General features: G+C 70.3%; 4 protein-coding genes across 7 annotated transcripts; 1 reads left to right on the forward strand and 3 right to left on the reverse strand.

Annotated features, from left to right (window-relative positions):
- Positions 1–868: 868 nt before the first annotated feature.
- Positions 869–14,530, reverse strand: INPPL1 (inositol polyphosphate phosphatase like 1). Its single transcript, XM_041118433.1, is given in 32 exon segments — positions 869–1,077; positions 1,467–1,594; positions 1,824–1,871; positions 1,873–1,975; positions 1,977–2,548; positions 2,550–2,580; positions 2,674–2,826; positions 3,156–3,240; positions 3,314–3,469; positions 3,574–3,661; positions 3,774–3,862; positions 3,952–4,065; positions 4,179–4,268; positions 4,375–4,456; positions 4,562–4,650; positions 4,740–4,839; positions 4,932–5,070; positions 5,164–5,260; positions 6,353–6,470; positions 6,824–7,020; positions 7,117–7,219; positions 7,502–7,608; positions 7,879–8,029; positions 8,118–8,174; positions 8,176–8,217; positions 8,456–8,545; positions 8,922–9,012; positions 9,096–9,233; positions 9,308–9,428; positions 9,525–9,675; positions 10,348–10,411; positions 14,285–14,530. Coding segments are annotated over 32 exon segments (3,870 nt in total). The 5' UTR covers positions 14,470–14,530; the 3' UTR covers positions 869–986.
- A 788-nt stretch (positions 14,531–15,318) lies between these two features.
- LOC115353523 (folate receptor gamma-like) lies at positions 15,319–18,020 on the reverse strand. Of its 3 annotated transcripts, none has more exons than XM_030043066.2 (6): positions 17,920–18,020; positions 17,075–17,210; positions 16,733–16,886; positions 16,289–16,477; positions 16,035–16,170; positions 15,319–15,773 (listed from the first exon to the last, which is right to left on the reverse strand). In XM_030043066.2, the coding sequence occupies exons 3-6, from the start codon at positions 16,877–16,879 to the stop codon at positions 15,475–15,477; spliced, it is 771 nt and encodes a 256-aa protein (XP_029898926.1). In that variant the 5' UTR covers positions 16,880–16,886; positions 17,075–17,210; positions 17,920–18,020; the 3' UTR covers positions 15,319–15,474. The 3 variants fall into 3 exon arrangements, with proteins under 3 accessions (XP_029898926.1, XP_029898925.1, XP_029898923.1); XM_030043065.2 differs by having other exon boundaries at positions 16,733–16,883; positions 17,920–18,019; XM_030043063.2 differs by lacking the exons at positions 17,075–17,210; positions 17,920–18,020 and having other exon boundaries at positions 16,733–17,013.
- A 71-nt stretch (positions 18,021–18,091) lies between these two features.
- ANAPC15 (anaphase promoting complex subunit 15) lies at positions 18,092–20,566 on the forward strand. The gene is made up of 4 exons (XM_030043069.2): positions 18,092–18,330; positions 19,693–19,752; positions 19,877–20,014; positions 20,243–20,566. Exons 1-4 carry the CDS (start codon positions 18,211–18,213, stop codon positions 20,288–20,290), a joined length of 366 nt encoding a protein of 121 aa, XP_029898929.1. The 5' UTR covers positions 18,092–18,210; the 3' UTR covers positions 20,291–20,566.
- A 126-nt stretch (positions 20,567–20,692) lies between these two features.
- TOMT (transmembrane O-methyltransferase) lies at positions 20,693–23,614 on the reverse strand. Of its 2 annotated transcripts, XM_030043067.2 has the most exons (4): positions 23,426–23,614; positions 22,755–23,032; positions 21,443–21,639; positions 20,693–21,145 (listed from the first exon to the last, which is right to left on the reverse strand). In XM_030043067.2, exons 2-4 carry the CDS (start codon positions 23,014–23,016, stop codon positions 20,825–20,827), a joined length of 780 nt encoding a protein of 259 aa, XP_029898927.1. In that variant the 5' UTR covers positions 23,017–23,032; positions 23,426–23,614; the 3' UTR covers positions 20,693–20,824. The 2 variants fall into 2 exon arrangements, with proteins under 2 accessions (XP_029898927.1, XP_029898928.1); XM_030043068.2 differs by lacking the exon at positions 23,426–23,614 and having other exon boundaries at positions 22,755–23,330.
- Positions 23,615–25,242: the final 1,628 nt, after the last annotated feature.

A 25,242-nucleotide genomic window follows, 5' to 3' on the forward strand; every position in this document is an offset into this window, starting at 1 on the left:
CACAGCTGGGGGATCCCCACCCCGGGGACCCCCCCTGGAAGGGCACTTGGTGAGGCTGGGGGCTGAGCACCCGTGGGGGAACCTGGGTCAGCACCCACGGCGGGGGACCCAGGTGAGCACCCACCGGGGACCCGGGTGCCAGCCCCGCTGCCACCGAGGGTGTCGCAGCCCCTGGGAGGGGATGGATCCAGCAAGTACCTAATGGGCAAACTGGGAGTGGGGACAGGGGGGGACGGACGGGGGGGGATGCCCCGGAGGCACTGGTGGTGGCGAGTTGGGGGGGGATTTGGGCGAAGGCACTGATCCAGCTCTGCTGCAGCGGGACCCCCTGGGTGGGGATGGGACCCCCAGGGTGGGGATGGGCACCCTGAGCTCTGCCTGGTGTTGTCTGTGGGGGCTGGCAGAGCCCCCCCATCCCATCCCATCCCATCCCATCCCATCCCATCCCATCCCATCCCATCCCATCCCACATCCCAGCTTGGCCCCAGCCGGGCATCACAAAGGCACTTGGGTTGTGACACGACTTTGCTCAGAGCCTCCTCCTCCTCCTCTTCCTCCTCCCCGGCTGTGAGGGGCCGCGGTGGGAGCCAGAGGTCCCCAGGGTTCACCCCAAAAACCTCCCTCTGCCCGCAGGACCCCCCCCCACCCACAAGACAAACGCTCGTCCCTTCTCTCAATAAATAAGAAATAACTTAAGCGAGGGGAGGCCCCATCGGTGGGGACCCCACCCCCCTGAAATTGTCTGACCAGGACCCGCCGCCCCCCCTGCCCCCCCAATCCCCCCCCACCCCGCCGCTACCCAGCACCCGGGGAGGGGGGCGGCCGCGGGGGTCCCGGTGCTCACGCCGGCTGCTGGTGATGGCTGCTGCTGGTGATGGCGGGATGTGCGGATGCGGGATGCTCGGCCGTGGGATCCGGGATGCTCGGCCACGGGATCCGGGATGCGCAGCCACGGGACGCGCGGATGCTCGGATGCGCGGCCGCGGCTATTTGCGGAGCTGGAGGCTCTCCAGGAGGACGCGCTTGTGGCCGGGGTCCAGCACGCCGGCCTCCTCCAGGTCCTCCTCTGTGATGTCGCTGGGGAGGGGGGCACAGGCGTGGGGCTCGCCGCCCCCGGGGGGGGGGTACCTCAGCCCCTGGGGGGCACCCCAGCCCCTGGGGGGTACCCCCTCTGTGGGCGCAGGAGCCCCCACTCGGATTGCTGGGTGCCCAGGCAGCCTCCCCCCACCCACCCCGCGGGGCTACGCAGCCCTGGGGGGCGGCGGGGACCCCCAGGGGCAGCAGGGACCCCCCCCCAGGCCAGCACCCCACGGGGGTCTCCCCAGGGCAGGGGGTCTCCCCAGGGCAGGGTGCTCCCACCCAGGCATCGCTGTGACCCCCTGGGGAGAACGCGGACCCACCGGGGCTGGCGAGGTGGGTGGGGGTCCCCCCCCCATGCCGTCCCGGGGGGTGGGGGGGCTGCTCACCTGAGGAACTCCAGGTCGTCCCAGCCGTTGCGCACCAGCCCCTCCTCGTACCGCTCCAGCCCCAGCGCCCGCAGCCACTCGCCCACGCCGGGCACGGCGCCCACGCCACGGCCCGCCTGGCACAGCGCCTGCGCCGCAGCACCCGCACCGTCAGCCCTGCGTCGCCCCAGCCCCGCACCCCAGGGGACCCCCCAGGATGGGACCCCCAGGACGGGACCACCCTGTGCCGTGGAAGGTCCCAGACCCTAACGCCCTCAGCGCACCCCCGGCGTCCCCCCCCCCCAAAGGGAACCCCGATGGAGGGTGCCGGGGGGGGGGTCCCAGCACCCTGACCGCCCCCCCCCCACAAACACCCACCTCCTCAGCCAGGTCCTCCTGGATGCTCTCCCGGATGGAGTGGGGGGGGGAAGGCGAGGGGGCGGCCGTAGTCGGGGTGCAGGCAGCGGGGGGGCAGCTCCAACCGCCCCCCCTTGGCCAGCAGGGGCGGGGGGGGGGGCCGCCCTCCCCTTCCCGCCGGCGTAGTCCACCTCGCTCAGCGTCTTGGCCATCTGCAGCACCGAGCAGGAGCGGTCGTCCAGTAGCCCCCCTGCCGCGGGCAGCCCCCCGGCACCGTGCAGCCCCCCAGCAGCGGGAGTCCCGCCAGGCCCCTCGAGCCCGAATCCGGCGCTGGCAGACGGCGGGGGCCGGGGGTGCAGCTTGGGCGGGGGGGACTCGCCGAAGGCGGCACCGCCGACGGCCGGCCGCGGTTTGGGCTCCTCGCGCCCGACGGGCACCGGCAGCTCCTTGGCGCCGCCGTAGAAGGGGTTCGGGGGCAGCTCCAGCTCCCGCGGCAGCGGCGGCGGCGGGAAATCCGGCGGCGGCAAGTTGAGGGTGCCGGCGTCCTCATCCGAGGAGCTCTCCTCGCCGCGGCACGCCGGCGGCTGCCCGGCCGAGGGGTGCCGTCGCCGCTCGGGCACCGCCAGCTGCACCTTGGCCTTGGGGGCCGGGGGTTTGCCGGGGTCCCCGGGTGCCAGCAGCTGGTGCGGGACCCCCTCCAGCACGTAGTACGCCGGGTTGTTGAAGCTGTTCTTCAGCGGCCCCCCCCGCCGGCTCCGGCGTCGCCTCCGCCTTGGACCTGCGGGCACAGGGGTGAGCGTGGCACCCCCGGGCGCGGGGGGAGACGGCGGGTGTCTCCCCCCCCCCCCCAGCCCTGCCCGTCCCCCCTCACCGGCTCGGGGCGGCCTCGTCCCTGGCGGTGCCGCGGTGCGGTGCGGGGGGCCGGGGGGCCGGCGCGGCGTTGCCCTTCTCGGGCTCCTCCGGGAGCTTCGCCGGGACGGCGGCGGCGGGCGGCTCGGCACCGGCGGGCTTCCGCCCCACCGACCTGGGTGACAAGAAGTGTCGGGTGCCCCGTGGAGCTCGGCCGCCTCCAGGACAGGGCTCAGACCCCCAGGATGGGGCTCAGACCCCCGGGACGGGGCCAGCACCGCTCTCGGACGCACCGAGCCCCCCCATCCCTGACCCACGTGGCATAAGAGCCAGCACCGGGACTGTCCCCAACCACGTCACGTACGCCATCCCAGAGGGATGCTCTGAGCGATGCCTGCGCTCCCGCGGCACTGGGGCACGCTTCAGCCCCCCCGGCCCCCCCCCAGGACCCCCAGCTGGGGGCCATTGGTTCTCCCCCGCCCCACCGAGCCCAGTCCCCCGTACTTGGCATAGTCCTGGTTGGCTCTGGCACCCAGCGGCACCTTCCCTTTGCCGGCCGCCGTCTCATCCTTATCGATGCTGATCCACTCTGCCAGGGGATGGGGGCTCAGCGGGGGGAGTCCCGTCCCCGCTGTTCCCCCAGGGTGTGGGGGGGTCCTCACCGTAGAGCCTCTCGCGGGTGCCCAAGCGCTCGGCGGGCACCCGGACCTTCATGGAGCCGCGGATGTTGCCCGTCTCCTCGCCGCGGTGCGACAGGTAGGTGAGGAACTGCTGCGCCGTGCTTCCGATCATCGACTTCAGGGCGATGACGCATTCCCCTGGGGGCGGCAGCGGGGTTGGGGGGGGGTCGGGGGTCCGCATCCCCAAGGAAGCCCCCCGGGAGGGCGGTGCGGTGCCGGGGGGAGCCGGTGTGGGTACTCACCGTAGGACTCGTAGCCGTCGAGGGATTTGACGGTGAGCAGGAGGTGCTGGTCCTGCAGGTACTCGATCTCAGAGAGGATGGGCTTCAGCTGCAGGCGAGGGGACGGGATGCTGGCACTGGGAGCAGGGGGGGGTGTCTCCCTGCCTGCAGCCCCCCCCCTGCCCCAGCACCAGCCTTGCCCGCCCCCGGCCCTTCCTCACCGTGGGCAGCTGCCGGGACGACCATTGCACCTTGAGGAAGTTGATGTTGTCGCTGCTCTGGCTGTCGTTCTCGAAGCTCTTCTTGAACTCTGGGGAGGGGTGGAGGGACACAGCACAGCCCCCATCAGCCCTCTGAGCCGCCCCCCAGGACCCCCCCCGCCACGGTGCCGTCCCTCACCTTCCAGGCAGGTGGAATAAAACTCGATGAAGAACTTGGTGCGACTGGCCGTCTTCACGATAGCCTCGATGCTCTCGAACTCGATGTACGCCTGCTCGGAAGACTTGGAGAGCCCTCCAGGGAGAGGCGAGGTGTCAGGACCGACCCCCCCCGGGAGCCCCCCCTGCCTTGAGGGAGAGATGGGACCCACAGGGAGGGGAACGGGGTGTCTCCTTGGGCACGGGCACCTTTTTTGGAGACGAACTGGGACGTCACCCCCACCTCAAAGGAGCCGAAGACAGGCGAGTGGTCGCTGGTGACGATGTCGTCCGTGCACCCTGCGGCCAGTCGGGATGGGGGGGGTGTCAGGCTGGGGTGGGGGGGGGGCCTGTCCCCGGGGGGGGGGGGGGGACAGCGTCCCAAGGAGGGGGACACGCAGCTCACCGTAGGCGTTGCAGTTGACGTGAGTCTCGGGGTAGGACTTCCAGAGGATGCGGTCGCACCAGGACGGCACGTTGGTGCGGACCTGGCAGGGACAGGGAGTGTGTGTGTGTGTGTGTGTTGGGGGTGTCAGGCTGGGGTCCCTGTTGCCCCCCCGACCCTAACCCCCCCACCCCACCCTAGCACCTACCCCCGTGGGCTTCTGCTTGTGCCAGACGTAGGTGTCCCGGGAGCCCCGCTCGTAGCGGTAGGTGGGGGGGAAGGTGATCTCCTCCTCGCCTGCACCGACAGCAGGGGGGGGTCAGGACAGTCCCAGCAGTGGGGGCTTGACCCCCCCGGATCCACCCCCAAGCTCCCCCAGCCCTCACCAAAGCGCAGGAAGACCTTGTGCTTCTCCTTCTCCAGGTTGAGCTGATCCACCTTGAGCAGCGGCTCCAGCTCCTTGCGGCTGATGTAGTTGAGGATCTCCTGTGGGACAGAGGGGCTGGCACGGGGTCGAGGGGGGGACACAGCAACAGCCCACCGCCCCCCCCCCCCGACCATGCCGCTCTCCCCAGCACCTGGATGTCCATGTCCAGGCGATAATTGAGGTCCCCGAACCAGAAGAGGTGGGTGAAGCGGAGGGAGATGTCGAAGGAGCTCAGCTGCTTGTCCCCCAGCGAGAGCAGGCGCAGGATGTCCAGGTAGTTCTGGTTCCTCCTGCCCGGGGTGGGGGACACGGGGGTGTCACCGGGACGGGGGTTGCACAGCCCCGGGGCAGGATGAGACCCATCCCGGTGCGTGGGTGCTCACCGTGCCGTCTTCTCATTGCCGGAGGTGAGGTGGCAGTTGACGAAGCCGAAGGAGGTGCCATTGAACATGAAGGAGACGCCCACGGCTCCCTTGTTCCCTGCAGGGACACGGGGACGGGGGCAGGATCAGGCCGGGGTGGGCAGCTGCCCCAGGAACCACAGGCTGCCCACCCTGGGGGGACGGGGACCCAGCTGTCCCCAAGTCCCAGTGATGGGGCACAGCCACCACCCAGACTGCCGGCACCGGCACCCACAGCCCGCGCTGTGCCACGGCTCCCGGCACGCACCCAGACCCTCCTCGTGCAACGTGCGTGCTCCAGGACCCCTCCTTGTGCAACACATGCAACGCCAGGTCCCCTCCCTGTGCAACACACATGCACCCAGACCCCTCCGTGTGCAATGCACATGCTCCAAGCCCCCTCCTCATGCAACACACACACCCCCAGGCCCCTCCTCGTGCAATGCACACACGGCCAGATGCCTCCTCATGCAACGCACACACCCCCAGGCCCCTCCTCGTGCAATGCACACACGGCCAGATGCCTCCTCATGCAACGCACACATGGCCAGACCCCTCCTCATGCAATGCACACGCATCCAGACTCCTCATCATGCAACGCACATGCTCCAGGACCCCTCCCTGTGCAACACACGCAACACCAGGACCTCCCTCCGCGCAACACACACACGCCAGGACCCCTCCTTGTGCAATGCACACATGCTGGGACCCCTCCCCATGCAATACATGCACAGTCAGACCCCTCCTTGTGCAACACACGCACACCCAGGCTCCTCCTCATGCAACACGTGCTCCGGGACCTCTCCTTGTGCAACACATGCAATGCCAGCCCCCCCCCCGCCGTGCAATGCACAGGTGCCTGGACCCCTCCTCATGCAACACATGTGCTCTGGGACCCCTCCCCGTGCAATGCACACACCCGGACCCCTCCCTGTGCAATGCATGCAACACCAGAACCCCTCCCCGTGCAACACCCGCCTGCCCAGACTCCTCCTCGTGCAACACACGTGCTGCAGGACCCCTCTTTGTGCAACACGTGCAAGATCAGGACCTCCCCCCGTGCAACGCAGACATACCAGGACCCCTCCTCGTGCAGCGCACCCCCACCCTGACCCTGTGTGCCCCCATCCCCACGTCCCCCTGCCATGTGCCCAGCAGCTCCGGCCCCTACCCAGGGTGTTGGCAATCCCCGTCTTGACGCTGGAGGTGCTGACGTGGCTGATGCGGTTCTCGTGCTCCGGCTTCACCAGTACCACCACCTTGATGTTCCACAGGGACTGCATGGCCACCTGTGGGCCCACGGCCACCGTCAGACCCCCGCTTCTGCCGGGACACACTGAGGAGCGGGTCCCTGTCCCCCCATGCCGTGGGTGCCAGGGAGCCGGGTGCAAGGTGCCCCTCGGGTGCGGACCGTTGCAGAAGCCCCCTCCTTCACCCCGGTGTCTCCCACCAAGGGCTGTTCCCCTGCGATACCCACCATCACCAGCACCCCAGCACCACGAGACCAGCCCGAAACTCCCGGCGTCGGCAGAGCCGGAGCATCCACAGCCTCCCCAGGAGCCAGAGGGACACCGAGCATCACTCATCTCCACCACCCACCTGTGTCTGCATCCCGTGGCCCCCAGGACCCCCGGGTTCTTACCGGGCGGTACTCGACCTCCGTGAAGTCCTTCAGCACGGCGCGGAGGAAATCCACCCACTCCTTGTCCCCCAGGGAATTCTCCTGGGTGCCGAAGACGTAGATGTCGTGGGGGATGGCGACCGTCACCTCGTCCAGCGTCTTTCCCAAGCCCTTGGAGGTGAACCACGACGTGATGCTCTTGGGTGGGGGCACGCTGCCTGCGGTGCAGGTGGGACAGGGGGGAGCAGCATGGTCAGGGGGGGACCCCAGGGGCTCGGCCCCCCGCAGCGGGCCCCCCCCCCGGCCCCGCTCACCCATGTTCCAGGTGCCGATGAAGATGGAGATCATGTCAGGCTCGTCCTGGTGGGAATGCTTGTTCTTCATCAGCTGCAGGAGCTGGCAGAAAGCCTCCCGCTTCTGCAGGGGGGGAGGCAGTGAGCAGGGGCAAGGGGCTTCCCATGGCCGGGATGGGGCCCCCCCCCAGCCACCTCCAGCCCCCGTGATTCAGTTCGGCCAAACTCGGCACCTCTTGGGCACAGGGGACTGGGCAGGGACCACCCTGGGGACGTCCCCCAACCACCGGGCACCCAGCACCCATCCCCAAGCCCCCATGAGGGCCAGGGGTTAAATCCTGCACCCCCCCATCCCTATGAGAGACCCTCCTTCTTCACCCCCCCATCCCGGCCGAGCGCGACCCACCCGGGCGCTGACGAAAACGAAGTCTTTCCGTTGCGTTTTATCCTTTTCTTTCTCGAAAACGATGCCCAGTTTGTTCTGCACCCGCTGTGACTTGATCAGCTGCCGGACTGGGGGAGAGCGGGGAGAGGCGGTGGGGTGGGGGGGGGAGTGCTGGGCTCCAGCTGGGCACCGTGCCACCCCCCCCCCCAGTGCCCAGGCTCTGGGGGACACCCAGGGTGGAGGGACACCCAGGATGGGGACAACCAGCTGCTCCCACCCCACCACCGAGCCCCGTCGGGACGCTCCCCCTCCGCTCCAGCGCAAAGTCAGCCCCAGCCGCCAGCCTGAGGTGCAGGGACCCCCACCCTGTCCCCACCGCCGCACGCCCCCCCCCTCACTCTTGTCGTGGGTGAAGGTGTTCCAATCCTCCTGGGAGTCCTTCTGCTTCTTCAGCACCACCAGCTTCCCCCCCTCCACGTCCACGCTCAGCGTGTACTTCTGCGACTTGCCGATCTTGGTCAGGTCCCCCAGGGTGACGTCCAGCTTCACCTGTGGCGGGACACCGGGTATGTTCGGTCGATGCCGAAGCCCCCCCCGGGGGAACCTTCAAGCGCGGGGAGGGGGGGTCGGGACTCACCTCGAAGGTCTGCACCGGGATGCTCTTGGCCTTGCGGGAAAGGGGCTGGGGGGGGGGGGGCGGGGGTGGCCGAGCTCATCTCCTGCAGGGCTTTCAGCGCCTGGCAGAGCCGGCGGCAGCGTCAGCTGAGCGCCGGGCACCGCGACCCCCAGCCTCCCCCCCAGCCCCATCAGAACCCCAGCCCCCCAACCCCTCCCGCCCACGGGGTCCCCTCCGTGCCACCCAAGCGGCTCGTTTTGGCCCCGGCACCAACCGGATTGCGCCCTGACCATACCCTGGCGCAGGACCCGGCACAGACCCCCACGGCGGGACCCCCACCCCGGCACCCCCAGCCTCACCTTCTTCTCGATGCTGGAGAGGAAATCCTTCAGCACCGAGAGCTTCAGCACCAGGCTCTCCAGCTCCTGCTCCCCGCTCTGCCCCGCCGTCTGAAACCCCCCGGCACGTCACAGCCAGCCCCGGCACCGCCACGGCACCAGGACGGCACCCCCAAGATCCACCCCAGCCCCCCAGAAGGGCAGGACCCCCCCGGCACTGTGGGACGGGGCAGGATGGGACCCCCGGATCCACCCCAGCCCCCCAGAAGGGCAGGACCCCCCCGGCACTGTGGGATGGGGCAGGATGGGACCCCCGGATCCACCCCAGCCCCCCAGAAGGGCAGGACCCCCCCGGCACTGTGGGACAGGGCAGGACGGGTGGGTGTTTCTCCGCTGGCTTTCCCACCACCCACGCGTCCCCGTGGACGGTGCCGTGGCGTGTCCGTGGGCACGGCCTCCGTGGGTGGGGGGGATGGCAGCCCCTCACCTGCTGCAGGATTTTGGAGACCATGGGGGAGCTCTGCTGGTCAAACACCTTGGAGAGGATCTCCAGCCCCGCCAGCACCTTGTCCACCTCGCTGGGGAGGGAGAGAGGAACGGGCTCAGCAGGCGGCACGGCCGGTCGTCTGTCCGTCCGTCCATCCCGGTGCCCGGCACCCACCTGTGCAGCCGTTTGCAGGAGGTGACGAGGGTCTTGTTGAGGTGGGGGAGGCTGCTGGCCCCCCCCTTCACCGCCTCCAGGTCCAGCGAGTAGCTGCCCTTCAGGTACTCGTGGGAGATGCTGCTCAGGCCGTTGGTGCTGCAGGGAGGGAGCCCCGAGGGTGAAGAGCCGGCAGGGACGGGCAGGGGACGGGCAGGGGTGAAGCCCCTCACCTCTCCGCTGTCCCCTCCGCCACAGTCGGCCCCAGGCCGGTGGGGCTGAGCCCTGCCGAGCTGCTGGAGAAGCTGGTGGAGCCGGAGCGCGGCGGTAAGGGCGGCTTTTCATCCTCTCCATCTGCAACGGGGCGATGGCGGAGGGGGTCGGTCACAGCCCCGATGGGGACCGGGGGTCCCGGGACCCCGTCCGCTCACCCGGGTCACCCTGCCGTACCCGAGTAGTCCCTCTCCTCCGCGTTCTCCTTCTCCTTCTCCCTCTCGACGGGGAAGAGGAGTGTGCAGACCAGCCCCTGGTTGGGCTGCAGGTACAGGGCGATCAGCTCGCTCAGCGTCTTGAAGCGTCTCACCTGCACCCCCTGCGACGTCTGCGGGGACACGGGGACCCTCAGCGCCTGCCGGCGGGGTCACCCGGACCCCCACCCCATGCAGGGACACCACCCCCCCCATACAAGATTGGGGGGGGGGGGCTGACCCCAGGAGCCCCAGAGCTGAGCCCCGTGGGGAGCGGGGTCCGGTGCACATGGCACCCCGCTGCAGTGCCGTGGCTGCGTGCCGGCAGGGCTGGCAGGGTGCAGGCAGCAGGCAACAGGCAGCAGCCATCCCTCGGCCTCCTCCCTCCCGGGGGCGGCTTTTTCCTGCCTGCCCGGACGGCACAAAGGGGTTTCTGTTGCTCTAAAAATACCCGGCGACGCCGGCCGGCCAAAATGGGTGCTGCCGAATCGCCCGGCCGTGCCGGAGAGCCGGGCACGCTCGTGGCACAGGGCCGAGGCCGAGCCCCGCTCCCCGCACCCAGCCCCACGGGAGAGGCGGGGGGCAGGGAGCTCTCAATGGGGTGCTGTGCCCACCCAGCACCAGCCCACCCCCCCAACCAGCACCCCCAGCAAGGAGCTGGGTGCGGGTCGGGGGTCCCAGCACCCAGACCTCCCGCAGCCCACGCCAGGGCCATCCCCCCCCACACTGCTTCCCGTAAGGGGGTGCCCCTGCTCCCAAAGAGCCAGGGGGTGGTCCGTGTCATGGCGCGGGGGGGCAATGCCCACCTGCACGGCCAGGAAATCCTCCTCGTCGGGCAGGATGCGGTAGGTGTGGACATGCTTCTGGAACCTGCAGGCAGCCGGGACGGGGGGGGGGGTGTCAGGCAGAGGATGCCGGGGGGACACACATGGCATCCCCCCATCTGCCTGCACGGCCCCCCCTAGAGCCGGGGGGGACGCCAGGCAGCCGTCCCGTGGGACCCTCATGCCACCGGCTGGGCATGAGCATCCACAGCGGGAAGGAGCTCCGGTACCACCATTACCTATGGCATGCAACGAGCTGCCAGGTCTCAGCCCAGCTCCCACGGGAAAATGCCTGCGGGATGGGTGCTGGGGGTCCCATATGGGTGCTGGGGGTCCCAGAGTGACCCCCCGCTTGCTCCAAGGGAGCCCCCCACATCCAACACCCCCATGTCCCCAGGCAGTGCCGCAGCCTGCCCCATGCCACGCCACGGTCCCAGCTCCGCTGCCCGTCGGTGTGCCGGAGCGGGCGTCCCCTGCCCGCACCGCAGGCAGGAGCAGGCAGCCGCTGGCAGCTGGGAGGCCAGGAAGCAATTTATTTTTCAATGGAAGCTCACAGGAACCGGGGACGCGATCCCGGGGCAGGGGGTGACGGGCGGCGCTGAGAGACGGGGTGCCGACGCCAGCGGGCACGGGGAGCAGGACCGGGACCCCGGGCGCGTCCCCTCCGCAGCAGGGTGACGCCAGGAGCCGGGGACCACCGGCACGGCCATACTCCCCCCCGACACCAGTGCCAGCGGCAGGGACGGTGGCTCCCGGGCTGGCCCCCGGCCACGGCGCTCGCGGAGGTCACCGTGAACACGGAGGCGGCTGTCACCGCGCCAGGGCCACCTGTCAGCTCGGCTGCCGTGTCCCCTGCTCCGGTGGCACCCCATCGCAGGGCTGGGGGACCAGGACGCGTCCCACTGCCACCGTGCCGTGCCCCCGCAGCGGGTGCCGTGCCCTGCAGCACCGGGTCCCCCGGTGTCACCCCACTTGTGACGGTGCTGGGTCCCCTGGTGCCAGCCCACTCCCCGTGGCACCCGGTCCTCATCCTCCCCCAGCACCCCAGGGGTGCAGCACCGGCTCCCCCAGCACTGGGGCTGCTCCTGGGTGCCCCAATGGTCAGCCAGGGGTCATGGGGGGGCCATGGGGAACCCCCCAACTGAGGGGGGGCTGAATGGGAACCTGCTAGGGGGGCCCTGTATAGAAAACCCTGCTGGGGGGAGGTAAGGGGGTCCATATGGGAAACCGCTGCTGAGGGATCTGGGGGGTTCCCAACTCAAACGAGTCCTGGGGGGGGTTAACATGGGAGACCCCCAACTGGTGTCAGGGGGCTCTGTATGGGGACCCCCAGTTGGTGGGATTGGGGGGTGCACACAGAGACCCCCCAGCTGGGGAGGGGGGCACAAGGGGTCTCTGTGGGAAGCCCTAAAGCACAGTCAGGGTCTCCACAGCAGAAACCCCAATGGGGGGGTGACGGGGGGCCATATGGGGAACCCCAGCACAGGGTCAATATGGGGAACCCCAAATTGGGGGGGCAAAGGGGAGCCCATAGGAAGAACCCCAGCCGGGGGGGAAGCACAGGGGGGTCTCTATGGGTAACCTTGGGCAGGGGGCCTATAGGGACCGCCAGCACGGGGGTCAGTATGGGGGACCCCAGCTGGGGGGTGACCCCCACAGGCGCCGTCCTGGGGGGGGTTACCCCCCCCAGATGCCCAGCCCCGCACCGCTCGCGGCTGCTATTTTGGTGAGTAATGCCAGGAGGCCGGGGAGCGCCGGGCTCATGCCGGGGCTGCCGGCACAAAGAGCCATTATGTGGGAGCGCGGCTGCCGGCGAGCGCCAGGGCTCCCCGCCGCCTCTGCCGCGCCAGCCGGCATCCCGCCACGGCCCGGCCGGCACAGCGGGGACCACCCGCGCACCCACCACCACCTGCCCCCCCCCGGAGAGGAGGGCACCCACCACCCTCCTCCACCAGGAGTGGGGTGCAGGCACCCCGGCGAGGGGGGCACCACGCGCCCGCCGGCACCACCCCGGCACCGCCGTCCCCACAAACCAGCGGAGAGCCAGGATGGGGGCTCCGGCCCCCCACCCTCTCCTGGGACACCCCACGGGGACCGTCCCCGCCGGCATCGCCCACCGGCCGCCAAACGGCGATGCCAGCGCTCCCCGGGGTGCCACCGCCGCGTGCTGGCACCGCCTGCTCCGGCGAAGCCCGGTTGTGCCGTGGCTGGCTCGGCGGAGGCCGCGGCGCGTCGGCAGGAGGGTTAAAGGAAGACGGCGCTGCCGGGATCCCGGCGCAGTTCCCTTTCCTCCTCCTGCCCCCGCAGTTATTTTTAGGCCCCGGCGGCGGCCGCTGCCGACGGGCTCAGCAGCCCCGGCCGCCCCCGCGCCGGCAAGAGGGCTGCTCGGTGGGACCGCGGCACGCTCCTGCCCACCGCCCGGGCAGGGACCCCCACCGGTCATCGCCACGGCAGGGTCCGGCGCAGCCGCCCGCCGTGGCATCCCCAGGAGAGGGGAGATGCCGGGGCCGGCACCCCTCTTACCCCAGCGCCTGCGCCAAGACCCCGCTGCGGCCCCCTGACGCCCACCCAGGTACCCCCGACGTGTCCCCCAGCCCCGTGGCACCACCAGTCACCAGTATTTGCAGGGGCGAGGCGTGCCATCCCTGCGTCGTGCCGCCGGCGCCGTGTCCCCGGTGCCGCTCGCCACCCTGGCTTCGTGGCGGGGATCCGGCGGCCACGGCCACGCTGCGCCCACGTGGCCGGGAAACCAAATTTGCAGGAGCCACTGGCCACGGGGAAGGAGGACAGGGCCACCACGGAGGCCGCATGCCCTGCGCCGGCACGGCACACGGCACAGCCCCAGGCCAGGGCAGGCCGGCTCGCGGCGGACTCCCGGTTCTCCCTCATTTGCCACGAGGAGCCAGCGGCTGTCGGCGCCCACGGGCTCTCGGGGAGCGGAAAAGCCTCATTTCGAGGTGCCCTCGCCGCCGTGCCGCACTGCCTGCCCCACAACCACATCAAGGTCCCGGCGCTGGTGCAAGCTGCCGGCCCCGAGCAGAGCCGGCGGCGCGCCCCGGGATCACCCCAGCACGGTGCTGAGCCGCGCTGCCAACGCGCCGAGGTGCCGGCAAGGCCCCCGGGGACGGTGGGGCGGCCGGGATCCGCTGCTCGGTGACGGCTGGGCTGCTGCCCCGGTGCCACCGCACGCTCAGCACCAGGGCCGGCGCGGCCACCGGGCAGGGGGTGGCAACGCAGCGGGGCTGTCGGCACTCGCCCGTGGACCAGCACCAGCCGCCGAGCCCCCCAGCGTGACCCGCGGGCACAGAGCCGTGTCATCTGCCCCCCCCCCCCCCGACAGCCCCCCTGGGCTGGGGACCCTGCCAGAGATGAGGGCAGGGGCTGGTGCCCCCCAACCCCACGGGGTGCCTCCCGGACCCCAAGAGTGCAGGGCGCGGGCCGAGCCCCCCTGTCCTCGCAGACCCCCACGGTGGCAGGGTGGGTGCCCCAGCCCCCCCCCCCCCCCGTCGGAGCCAGCCCTGCTCCCCACAGTGCCTGTCCCCTGCCAGTGCCCAGCATCCCCCCCCAGTGCCCGGGGGACCCCCAGCCCACTCTCCCCCTCCTCCCCCGGAGCCCCCCCCCAGCCTATCTGTCAGTGCCCGGCCCCCCAGGACCCCCAGCCCGGAGCGGACGCCCCATCCCCCAGCAGTGCCAGTACCCCCCCCGCACCCCCGCAGACCCCTCCCCACTCCCAGCGCTCCCCCCCCCCCATACCCACTCCCCCCTCCATAGCGCCGGTGACCCCCACACCCGATCTGTGTGTGTGCCCCCCCCCGCCCTCCGCGGACACCCCACCCGTGTCCCCCAGCACCCCACTCGGCGCTCCCCCGCATCCCCCCAAAATCCCCCCCCCGTCCCGTTGGTGTCCCCCCCCACTCACAGCAGACACAGCGCGTAGGCCCCCGCCACGCTCTCGCTGTCCCGCACCAGGAAGCTGCCGTCCCGCCCGGCCCGGGCCAGCTGCTCCTCGGCGGCGGCCCGGCTCAGGTCCCGGTGGTACCACGGCGGAGGAGGAGGAGGAGGAGGAAGAGGAGGCGGCGGCGGCGACCCCCCCGCACCCGCCATGCTCCGATCACCGGGGACCGCGCTCCGCGCTGGGCGGGCGGGGGCAGCGCCGGCAGGCAGGGAGGGAGGGAGGGAGGGAGGGAGGGGGCGGGGAGAAGCGGGGGGGGTGTGGGGGGGCGGAGCGGGAACGTGGAGCCTGGGGGGGGGGGCTCAAAGAAAGAAGGAGGGGGGGTGCGCGGTTTGGCGCGGGAACGGCTGCACCCGGGATCGGGACACACACACACACACACCACCACCCCCCCCCACTCCGTGGTCGCCGGGATGGCTGCACCCCGGTTTGTCTGCGGCTCCGCACCCCCCCCCCCCAGCCCGCGGAGGGGCACCCCATGGCGTGGGAGTCCGTGGGGACGTGGGCGAGCCCCCCCCCCCCACACACACCCCCCCGGCAGCCGGGTGGGCTGCCGGCCGGCAGGACCCCCGCGACAGCCGTGTGTTGTCCCGGTCCTCCCCCCCCCACCTCAGGACAAGCAGAGCTGGCGCTGGGGGTCCCCGGGACCCCCCCCATTTTCCCCCTCATTGCCCCGGTCCCACCCTGCACACCCCGGGGTGCCGGTGACCCCCCCCGGCTCCGAGAGCTGCGGTGGGCGCCTGGGACGCCTATCGGGGGGGGGGGGGGTCCCATGTCGTGTGTCCCCCCACGTGTGTCCCAGCAGCGGGGAGCCCCGTGCCCCCCGCTTTGCCAGGCGGGGCGGTTTGGGGGGGTGACACCACACAGCCCAGGGGGTCGGTCCAGTTAAACGCGGTTTCACCCCCCCAAGAGGAGCAGGACCAGACCCCCCTCCCCTCCCAAGCCTCCCCCATCCCATCCCGCTGCCCCCCCCCCCATCCCCACAGCACCCCGACACCGAGTGGGGCAGAAGCATTTATTCACCAGCCACATGCTGGGGGGGGGGAAAGCAGGGGGAAGCAGCCTGGACAGCTTGGGGGTGTCCCATGGTGGGGAGGGGGCCAGGGGGCAGACGGACACCCCCCCCCCCCCCCCCCCAACGTGCTCCTGGCTGCAGCTCAGAGCAGGGCCAGGAGAGCGGGGGGCAGCAGGGCCAGCAGGCGGGAAAGCGGGGAGCCGGTGGGGGCTGCGGCGACGGCGGCGGTGGCCGTGTTGGCTTGGGCGTAATACCGCGCCACGGCGACGTTGGGGTTCCCCTGCGAGGGGTTGAACCACATCTGGATGCAGCGGCCGCTGCCGCGGCGGTAGGAGGTGTACCGGTAGGAGTGGGACCAGATCTGCTGGCAGAGGTCGGCCGGCGTCGGGAAGACGTACCGGAATTTCTGGCACGAGGTGCCTCGGGGACACTGGTTGATGCCTGGGGGTTGGGGGGGGGGGGTTTGCGGTGAGAAGTGCGTGCGGGGGGGGGGTCGTTCCCCTGCGCGCGGAGGGGTATTGGGGTCCTGCTGCCTTTGGGGTTGACCCTGGCGGACCCCCACCCGGCTGCCAGCACCCCCCCCACCTCCATGGGGAACCCTCAGGCACCCCCAGACCCGCTCGCAGCCACCGAGGCGGGGGGACGCAGCCGATTCCCCTGCGGTGAGATGGGGGGGGGGGGGTCCCGCGCCCCCCCACTGACCTGTGGTCCAGTTCCAGCCCTTGTGCCAGTTGACCTTGCAGGTGGCAGCGTTCTGGCAGTCCTCCCACCACTGCTCGCAGTCCTCCAGGCACAGCGGCACGTACAGGATCCGCTCCTTACGCCAGCTGCTGTCCGCCTGCGGGGGTACCCCAGTTCATCCCAGTTCACTCCGGGGACCTCCCAGCCTTCCGGCAGGTGGGTGAAGGTGGAGGGGACGCTGGTGGGGGGGGGCGGAGGCGGGGGTCTGCACCCACCGGCTTGATCCAGGGTCCCAGGTTGGGGGAGCACTCGTAGAGACACGTGTCCTGGATGAAGTGCCGTTTGCACTTCTCCGGCATGATCCCGCAGTGGTCCCAGTTGAAGTTGTACAGGTAGGACTGGTCCTGGTGGGCTTGCACGCTGGTGTTGGCGGTGCAGCAGGCGTTATCCTTCCAGGGAGTACACTGTGCCGGGACAGCCGGGGCTCAGCCGGAACCTGCCGGTGCTTCCCCGGGTGTGGGGTGAGGGGGGGAGACGGGGGGTAGACACGCCGGGCAGAGCACCGGCGGTACACGTGGGGAAGTGGCAGCGGGTGATGGAGACCACGGCGGGGCAGATGGCACCCCCCACCCCCCCACCCCGGCACCGCCACGATCCGGTCCGGTGACCCCACACCGGGTGACGCCGGCGGGTGCCGGGGTGGGGGGTGAGGACCCTACCTGCCCGTAGAGCTGCCCCTCGGGGCCGGGTGCCGTTTTATGGTGCTTGGCGTCCATGCAGACGTTGAGCAGCGAGTCTCGTACCGTGGCGGCCGTGGCGGGAACCGGCCAGGCCAGGAGGGCCAGCAGCACCCAGGCGGCCACCATCGTCCTGCTGGTGGCAACGGAGGGGTGAGGACGGCGGAACACCGAGGGAACAGGGTGCCGGCGGGGATAAAGTACCCCCCCCGTGCCCCACGTGGGAGCCTGGCGGCACGCCATCACCCGCAACCCTCGACCGGGACCACCGGTGGGGGGGGGTGGGGGGTGAGGGGGGGGGGTGGGGGGGGTCGGGGCTCTTACCTGGAGGGGTGCTGGGTGCCACGTGCCGCCGGGCGAGCGCGGCTTATCTCAAAGGTCGCCGTGCGGCGCAACCCTTGGCCGCCAATCACGGGACGTTACCCACCGCCGGCGTGGGGCACGGTGGGGCGGGCAACGTCTGTGGGGCACGAATGGGACGGGGTGCTGGGCTCCGCCGCCCCACTCTGCTCTGGATTGACACCCCCCCCCCCGACACATCCCCCCCCCCCGGCCCCCCTCCCCGGTCCCACGTGGAGGCAGAATCCGTCCTTTCGGCGCCGGGCTGGGGCCAGCGTCAGCCAAAATCCACTCGTGGCTGGGTTTTTCCCTTTCCCTCCCCTGCGGGGAGGGGGGGGCGGGCAGGGTGGGCAGGTAGCCACATGCCCCGACACCCCCCCCCCCCCGCCTTTCCCAGCACTGCAGGGTCACCATGGATGCCCTGGGGGGGGGGACGGTACCCCAGCAGGTAAGAGATACCCCCGGGGGGGGGGCTGCTACCGCTGTAGGGTCACAGATGCCGCCGGGGGGGGGCAGGTACCCCTGCCCGGGGGGGGGGGCAGATAGCCTTCGTGGGTCACCCATGGCGGGGGGGGGGGGCAGAAGCCCCCCCCAAGTATCAAACGTGCCCCGCGGGGGGGGGGGGCAGATACCCCTGGGGTAGATACCGGGGGCAGACCGATACCCTGGGGGGGGGCAGATACTTCGGGGGTGACACAAGGTGGGGGGGCAGACATGCCTCTGGGGGTCACAATTGCCCGGGGGTGGGGAGGGGGCAGATACCCCTCGGTTGGGGTCACAGATGCCCCGTGGGGGGGTCACAGATACCGCGGGGGGGGGGGGTCACATACCCGCCATGGGTCGCAGATGCCCCGGGGGGGGGGGGGGGGGCCAGACACCCCGAGCTGTCAATCACGCCGCACGGCGCGGCGCTGACCCCGCCCCCTGCCCCGCCCCCTGTGGATATTGTGGGCGTAGCCTCGCCATCCCCACCGCGCATGCTCCGTGCGGGACTGCCACCACACACCCCCCAACTGCTTCCGGTGGGACGCGGACTGGGTTATACTTCCGGGTCGGCGGCCGGTAGCGGCCTGCCCAGTTCCCGGTGTCCGTGTCCCCCGTCCCGTCCCCCCCCCCCCACCATGTCCACGCTGTTCCCCTCGCTGCTGCCCCGCGTTACCGAGTCTCTGTGGTTCAACCTCGACCGGCCCTGCGTGGACGAGACCGAGCTGCAGCAGCAGGAGCAGCAGCACCAGGCCTGGGTGGGCCCCGGTGGGGCTGTAGGGCCCGGGGAGGGGGGGTGTCTGTGGGGCCGGGGGGAGCGGGGCACCGGGCGTCAGGAGCTGGGGGGGGTTATGGGGGGCTGGGGGGGATGAGGGGGCTGTGGGTGAGGGGCTGTGGGGGGGGTCTCTGGGGTCCGTGACCCCGTGAGGTGGGATTGGCGGGGGTGCGGTGTCCCCGCTGACGGAAGCAGAGGTGCTGACTGCGCTTCAGCCCCCCGGCTGCACCAGGCCTGGCTGGGTGGAGGGGAACACCGGGGTCTCCAGGCCGGGGGGGGGGGGGGGGGGGTGTGTCTCGGCCCCACTGCCCGGTGTCCTGCGGCACACCGGAGATGACCGCCGTGCTCGCTGCGGCCCTCCCGGGGCGCAGGGCAAGTCCTGCACACCGTTCCCCCAGCCGTTTTCACCGTTTCTGCCTTTTCTTTGAAGGTTTTTTGTAGGACCCCTAAGCCGGTGCTGCCGTCTCAGGCACCGCCGGCCTCGCAGCCAGCCGCTGGTCTCGTTGCCGCAATCCCTCTGCCGCACTGGCTCCGCGTGGGCCCTTCCCTCGTTTCCCACCGCAGCCCGGAGCTCCCTGTTGTGTGTGGTGGGGGTTGATTAAAGAGCTGGGGCTGAACCAAGGCTCCCTCAGCAGCACCCAATTAATAAATTAACCTTTTCCAGAGGAAGGCAGGTGGGGATTTCTCTGCCCCACACTGTGAGCGTGGCTCGGTGCCACGGCCCTACGGCCACTCCTGAGTGTGGGGGAAAACAACATGTCTTTGATTAAAGTTTAAAAAAAGAAAATAGCTCAGTGATTAAATTCTTCTAATTAAATAAAATCATTTCGATCCATAATTAAAACGTCAGCACCTGGGAGAAGTTCCGAGTCCCTCTGGGTGGGAGGTACCGGAGTGCTTTAATTGAGCTTTAATTACCTGCAGGGGTTGCGCTCGTCTGCCTGAGCAGACACCTCACGTTTGCGTTCTTTTTTTATAAAGAAAGCAGAAAAACTTTGTGTTTGAGCTCTGCTTAATGCTTCTCAGGCCGAGCGCGGGGACACCCCTTCGCCCCAGGGCAGGTGCTGCGTCGTTGGGACCACCCTGCCTTGTGCCAGAGAGCGCAGGCAGCTGCCTGCAGCTGCTCTTCCCTGCCTGCCCCCGCCTGGGGACGGGATGGGGGCAGAAAAACTCCGGCAGCTGCCAGCTGGGATTAGCTGCTATTAGGAAGCGGTGCAAGTGCTCGAGGGGCCGGCAGCCAAGCGGGAAGGGCTGGTTTGCCGCCGGGGAGCCGTGCCAGGGTGTCACGGAGCTGTCAGGGTGCTCACCTGCCTCCCCCCTCCCTCCCTCTCTCTTCCCTCCCCAGCTCCAGAGCATAGCCGAGAAGGACAACAACCTGGTGCCCATAGGAAAGCCGGCGTCCGAGGTGGGTGCGGTGCTGCGGGTGGGTCAGGGGTCCCCCACCCCTGCATGAGGATGGGGGGGAAGCTGCAGGGGTTGGGCACGGGGCGGGGGGGCTGGCGGGGGTGCTGGAGCTGTCATATCCGCAGCATTACGACGAGGAGGAGGAGGAGGACGACGAGGACGACGAAGATAGCGAAGAGGACTCGGAGGACGACGAGGACATGCAGGATATGGACGAGATGAACGATTATAACGAGTCTCCCGATGACGGGGAGATCAATGAGGTAAATAACGGGGCTGGGGGTGCCAGCCCATGTCCCTGCCCCACTGGGACCCTGAAGTGGGGGGGTCGAGGGTGAACCCCAGGGGGTTGTCTCCTCCCTCTGCCCCCAGCGGGTCCCTGTCCGGGTCTCCCTGCCTTTGGGAGGAGAGGGAAGGGCTGGCTGTTGGGAACAACCTGGCCCCTGCCCTGGTGGTGGTGCAGGGGTGTCTTAAACCTTCCCCCTTCCCAGGTGGACATGGAGGGGGCTGAGCAGGATCAGGACCAGTGGATGATCTGATTCCGCCGTGGCCACAGCAAACCAGAGCCTGAGGAACTGGGAGGAGACTGGGGAAGAGCCCTCGCCCACCATGGCTCTGGGGCCCTGGGGTGTGGTTTCGTGAAGCTGCTTCTGCCGTGGCCTTTCCGGCAGGGGGGGGCTGCATGGGGCAGGGGGGCTTCAAGGTGAAGCTGCCTGGGGGGCCAGAGAGTTGCAGCGGCTGCCAGGGCAGCGCTGGCTCTGCCCGACACTGCGGCAGTGCGTTGTCTTTTCTAATAAACTCAGTTTTCAAGAAAATGCTCCAGATTTGGGGGCTCTGAGGTGTGCTGGGAGCCGTGGGGGGCTGCGCCTGCCGGGGAGAGCCGGGCCACGGGGTGAAGCAGTTTGGGCAGGAGCCGTACGACGTGGTGCGAGCCCCCCCTCTTCCCACCGCCGCACCCCACCACAGACCACAGCAGCCACCGCCTTTCCTCCGGAGCCCGTATTTATGGCAGAGCGCGGTTAGCCGGGGAGACGGTGGTGACCGCGGTCACTGGGTGAGAGCTCCCGCCCACCTCAGCGGTTACCGGTGTAGCAGAGCTCGGCGACGCCGTCGGGGATGGCGCGGAAGTACTCCAGGCTGGCGCGGTGTACCTTGCAGCGGTATTTGCCGCAGGTTTTGGCGTACTGCAGGAAGTGGGGCGCCCCGGGGAAGAGGACGTTGTCGGCCAGGACGGTGGCCCCCTCGGCCAGCAGCTGGTGGGTCTCCAGCAGCTGCAGGTCCCGCAGGTAGCAGCGCTTCCAGTGGTCCATGAAGACGAAGTCGGCCTTCAGCAGGCCGTGCTTCTCCCTCAGCCGGGGGATCACCTCCTCCGAGGGGCCCACGATCAGCTCCACCTGTGCCGGAGACCCCTCAGCCCCTGGGCTGGGGTACTGGGGGGGGGCTGACCCCGCTGCCCGCAGCATTCAACCCCTCCCTCACCACCACCTTGCTCCATGGGGTGTCTGGGAGCAAGCGGCGGTGAGGGACCCGCCGGGGAAAGGATCCGGCCTTTCCCTTCCCGGCTATCCCACCCAGCAGCGGCTGTGGGATGGGAGAGGGGGCAAGGTGCAGGCGTACCCCCCCCCCACCCCTTCCCCTGGCAGCAGCGGGGGTAAGAGCCGGGTTTTCCCCCTCCCGGGCGCGGCGCTCACCGTCTGCTCGTCGAAGCCGGCCAGGCGGATGACCTTCTCGGCCACGGCGGCGTGCCGGGGGTCCACCTCCACAGTGTAGAGGCGGGCGCCGGGGGGCAGCCCCTGGGCCAGCAGCACCGTGCCGTAGCCACAGTAGGTGCCCAGCTCCAGCACTCGCCGCGGCGCCCGCTCGTACAGCAGCCGCTCCACGATCCTCCCTGCCGCGGCCCGGACCCCTCAGCACCCCGGGGGGTGCCCAGGGGGCTGCACACACCCCCCACCCCGTGTCCCCCCTTCCCTGGGCAGGGGGGACGGTGCCAACCGGTTCCCCAGCGCCGAGAGGGGCAGGGGATACGGCACGGCAGGAGGGAGGCGAACGGCCGTGCCGAAGCTCCCCGTGTCCCCGGCCAGCCCTTCCCAAGACGCCGGCCCCGTGTCCCCAACCGCGCTGGTGGGGCCGTGGCTGCGCTGGGGGTGCAAAGCTCCGACAGTGGTGCCGTGACCATGGTGGCGGTGCCACGGCTGTGCCAACAATGCCGTGGCCTATATCAACAGTGCCACAGGTGTGCCGATAATGCCATGGCCACGTATCAATGGTGCCATGGCCATGTCAATGGTGCCACAGCCGTGCCAATATACCGTGGGCCATACTAACGGTGCCATGGCCACACCGGTGGTGCCACAGCTATGCCAATGATGCCACGGCCATACCAACAGCGCCACAGCCGTGCTGGTGGTGCCATGGCTGTACCGACAGTGCCATGGCTGTACCAACAGTGCCATGGCTATCACAATGAAGCCATGGCCGCGCCGATGGTGCCATGGCTATACCAACAATACCACAGCTATGCCAATGGCGCCATCGCCGCACCGACAATGCCACAGCCATGCCGACAATGCCACAGGCGTGCCACTGGTGCCACGGCCACACCAACAATGCCGCAGCCATGCAGATGGTGCTACAGGCATGCTGATGGTGCCACGGCCACACCAACAGCGTCACGGCCACATCTGTGGTGTTGTGGCCATGCCAGTGATGCCACGGCCATGTCAACAGTGCCACAGCCGTGCGGATGGTGTTACGGCCATGCCAACAATGCCATGGCTGTGCTGATGGTGCCGTGGCTGTGCCAGCGGTGCTGTGGCCATGCCAGTGGTGCCACGGCCATTCCAATGATGTCACAGCTCTGCCAACGATGCCAAGGCTGCACCAACAGTGCCATGGCTGCACTGGTGGTGCCACAGCCGTGTCATTGGTGCTGTGGCCATGCTAACGGTGCCGTGGCCATGCCCGGCGCCATGCCCGGCGCGGGCGGGCGAGGGTCGCGCTCACCTTTGACGGGCCCCACGCTGCTGAGGTGCTCGCAGTGGTAGCACCACTGGTCGAAGGTCTGCAGCACGTGCCGGGGGTCCCCGGGGATGGCGTGCGCCAGCAGGTACTGGAAGGCGCGCTGCTCCCGCGGGACGCCGGTGAGCCGGTCCCGCAGCCAGCTCACCAGCACCGCCCGGTACAGCAGCACCAAGTAGTGCCGGTAGCGGATCAGCAGGGTGACGAGGAAGGGGAGGAAGGCCAGGGCGATCGCCGGCGACACCATCGTGGAGGCGGGGTGGCTGTGGAAAGGGCCCCCCTACGGGAGATGCCACGGTGCCAGCCCGTAGCTCCCACTCGTGCCGTGAGCTGGCAGTGCTCTGCAGCCCCCGGGAATCACCTATCCCGGGGCTCCGGTGCTGCCCAGACGGTTTGCCCGGCCGTGGGGCTGCAGGGCTGTGACCGGAGCCGGGCCGGGGTGCTCTTGGGGGTCCCTGCGCCGGGGCTGAGGGGTGCCGGGGGGTCAGGCTGTGGGGCTGCTCTGGGGGGGCACTGTCCGGCACAGCCCCTCACACCCCCCTCGGCACAACTTTGCTGTCCCCGCACCCCATATCCTGCACCCCACACCCCGCACCCTGAGCTGTTGGGGGTCCCCAGCTGCAGCGAGGGGCCGGGGCTGCGGGGGTGGCACCTACCTGTCCCCACACTTCAGGCAGCAGGCAGGCAGGGCTGCGTGGCCCCGAGCGGCGCTGAGCTCTGGTGCCCACTCAATTATTGATGGTGTCACCTCAGCCGCAGCCGGCACTGGCTCCAGTTACCGGGCTGAGTGGAGCTAGGGACGGGAATGGGGCCAGGCTGGGGCTGGAGGGTGACCCTGGGGCTGGGGTCCCATCACTGGGGCTGGGGTCCTGATACGGGGGCTGGGGTCTCATCACTAGGGCCCCATCACTGGAGCTGGGGTGCTGATACTGGGTCTGGGGGAGTACACACCAGAGCCAGGGGTTGGAGGCTGGATGGGGGGGGCTGGGTGCTGGGCTTGGGGTGGCTGGGTGCAGGATTTGGGGGGCTGGACGCTGGATTGGGGGGAGGGATGCAGGGTTTGGGGGGCTGGATGCCATACTGGGGGGGGTGGTGCTGGACTGGGGGGCTCTGGGCAGTGCCCCTCGGGGAGCCCCGGCCGCTCCAGGGAGGGTGCCCGGCTCTGCTCCAAGGCCGGGGGCTCCTCCCCAGCCTCTCGCTGGGCTCTGGGGTGGGGGGTCCCCACAGACACCACCCCCCCCCGGCACGTCCTCCCCAGCACCGCGAGGCCTCAGCCCCTCTCCCTGCTGCCTCCGGCACAGCCGGAGCCAGGGGGTGATGTCCCGCTGGGCTGAGCACCGACGCACTCGTCGCAGGGATGGGACAGGGAGGGGGGCAGGCGGGACACCCCCCCCCCCGGGTGCAGGGCACGGGGTGGGCACCCGCTCCGCACCCCACATTTTCCGTGCACGGAGCGGCAGACAGACACAGGGACACGCGTGGGTGCACGGAGCTGGCGGGGGTCCCCATGGCGGGGGTGGGCAGGGGGTGCCGGCGAGTGGGGTCCCCTCGGGACCGGCAGTGCTGGGAGGAAGGGGGGGGGGCTCAGCTTGGCCCCCCGGGGCGGGGATGCCCAAATCTGCAGGGGGGGCTGCAGGGGGGCTGCAGGGAGGAACGCCGGCCTGAGGGGGTCAGGGGGGCTCGGAGGGACTTAGGGGACACTGGGAGCACTGTGGGCACTGGGAGTATGGGGGCACTGGGGGAACTGGGAGCACTGGGAAGCGCTGGGAGTATGGGGTCACTGGAAGCACTGGGGTCACTGGGAACACTGGGGGGAACTGGGAGCATGGGGGGGGCACTGGGAGCACCAGGGGCACTGGGGGGCTCTGGGGACCTGGGAGCACTGGGAAGCACTGGGGTTCTGGGAGTACTGGGGGGCAGTAGGGGCTCTAGGAAGCACTGGGGGCACTGGGCACACCGGGGAGCACTGGGAGCATTGGGAGGCACTGGGAGCATTGGGGTCACCGGGAGCACTGGGAGGCACCGGGAGCACAGGTATCACTGGTGTCACTGGTGTCACCGCGTGTCCCTGCGCAGGCGCGCGCAGCCCGCGGCCGCGCCACGTGACCGCCGTGACCGGGGGGGGGGGGGGGGGGGGGGGGGTCGGTGCGGGCGGACACGTGACCGCAGACTCACGCGCGCGTCGCCCAGGGCCGCGTGACACCGCCTACGCGCGAGCCCCGCCCCCGCCGCCGCCCCGCCCCGCGAGGGCTCCGCGCGCGACCCCGCCGCGCGGCGCCCGTTCACGTGACGGAGGCGGCGCGCGCCCCCGGCGGAGGGCGCGTCGCGTCCTCTCCCTCCCCCTTCCCCCTCCGCCCCGCTGATTGGCTCCCCTTCACGTGACGGAGGCGCCTTTAGGCGGGGCGGGGAGCTACGGGGAGGGGGCTTGCCTTTCCCGTTGGCTCTCTCCGCCCACGTGACGGGGATGGCGAGT

Source organism: Aquila chrysaetos, chromosome 19, assembly GCF_900496995.4.
Source record: "Aquila chrysaetos chrysaetos chromosome 19, bAquChr1.4, whole genome shotgun sequence".
NCBI lineage: Eukaryota > Metazoa > Chordata > Aves > Accipitriformes > Accipitridae > Aquila > Aquila chrysaetos.

Coding starts and splice junctions, on each gene's coding strand:
- ANAPC15 (XM_030043069.2), top strand. CDS start 18,211: ATGTCCACGCTGTTCCCCTCGCTGCTGCCCCGCGTTACCGAGTCTCTG. Junction 18,331..19,692: donor AGCAGCAGCACCAGGCCTGG/GTGGGCCCCGGT, acceptor TTCCCTCCCCAG/CTCCAGAGCATAGCCGAGAA. Junction 20,015..20,242: donor ATGACGGGGAGATCAATGAG/GTAAATAACGGG, acceptor CCCCCTTCCCAG/GTGGACATGGAGGGGGCTGA.
- LOC115353523 (XM_030043063.2), bottom strand. CDS start 16,993: ATGGCGTGCCGCCAGGCTCCCACGTGGGGCACGGGGGGGGTACTTTAT. Junction 16,171..16,288: donor TGGGACCCTGGATCAAGCCG/GTGGGTGCAGAC, acceptor GTACCCCCGCAG/GCGGACAGCAGCTGGCGTAA. Junction 15,774..16,034: donor GGGCTGGAACTGGACCACAG/GTCAGTGGGGGG, acceptor CCCAACCCCCAG/GCATCAACCAGTGTCCCCGA.
- TOMT (XM_030043067.2), bottom strand. CDS start 23,016: ATGGTGTCGCCGGCGATCGCCCTGGCCTTCCTCCCCTTCCTCGTCACC. Junction 21,640..22,754: donor CAGCGTGGGGCCCGTCAAAG/GTGAGCGCGACC, acceptor GGGCCGCGGCAG/GGAGGATCGTGGAGCGGCTG. Junction 21,146..21,442: donor CCGGCTTCGACGAGCAGACG/GTGAGCGCCGCG, acceptor TCTCCGGCACAG/GTGGAGCTGATCGTGGGCCC.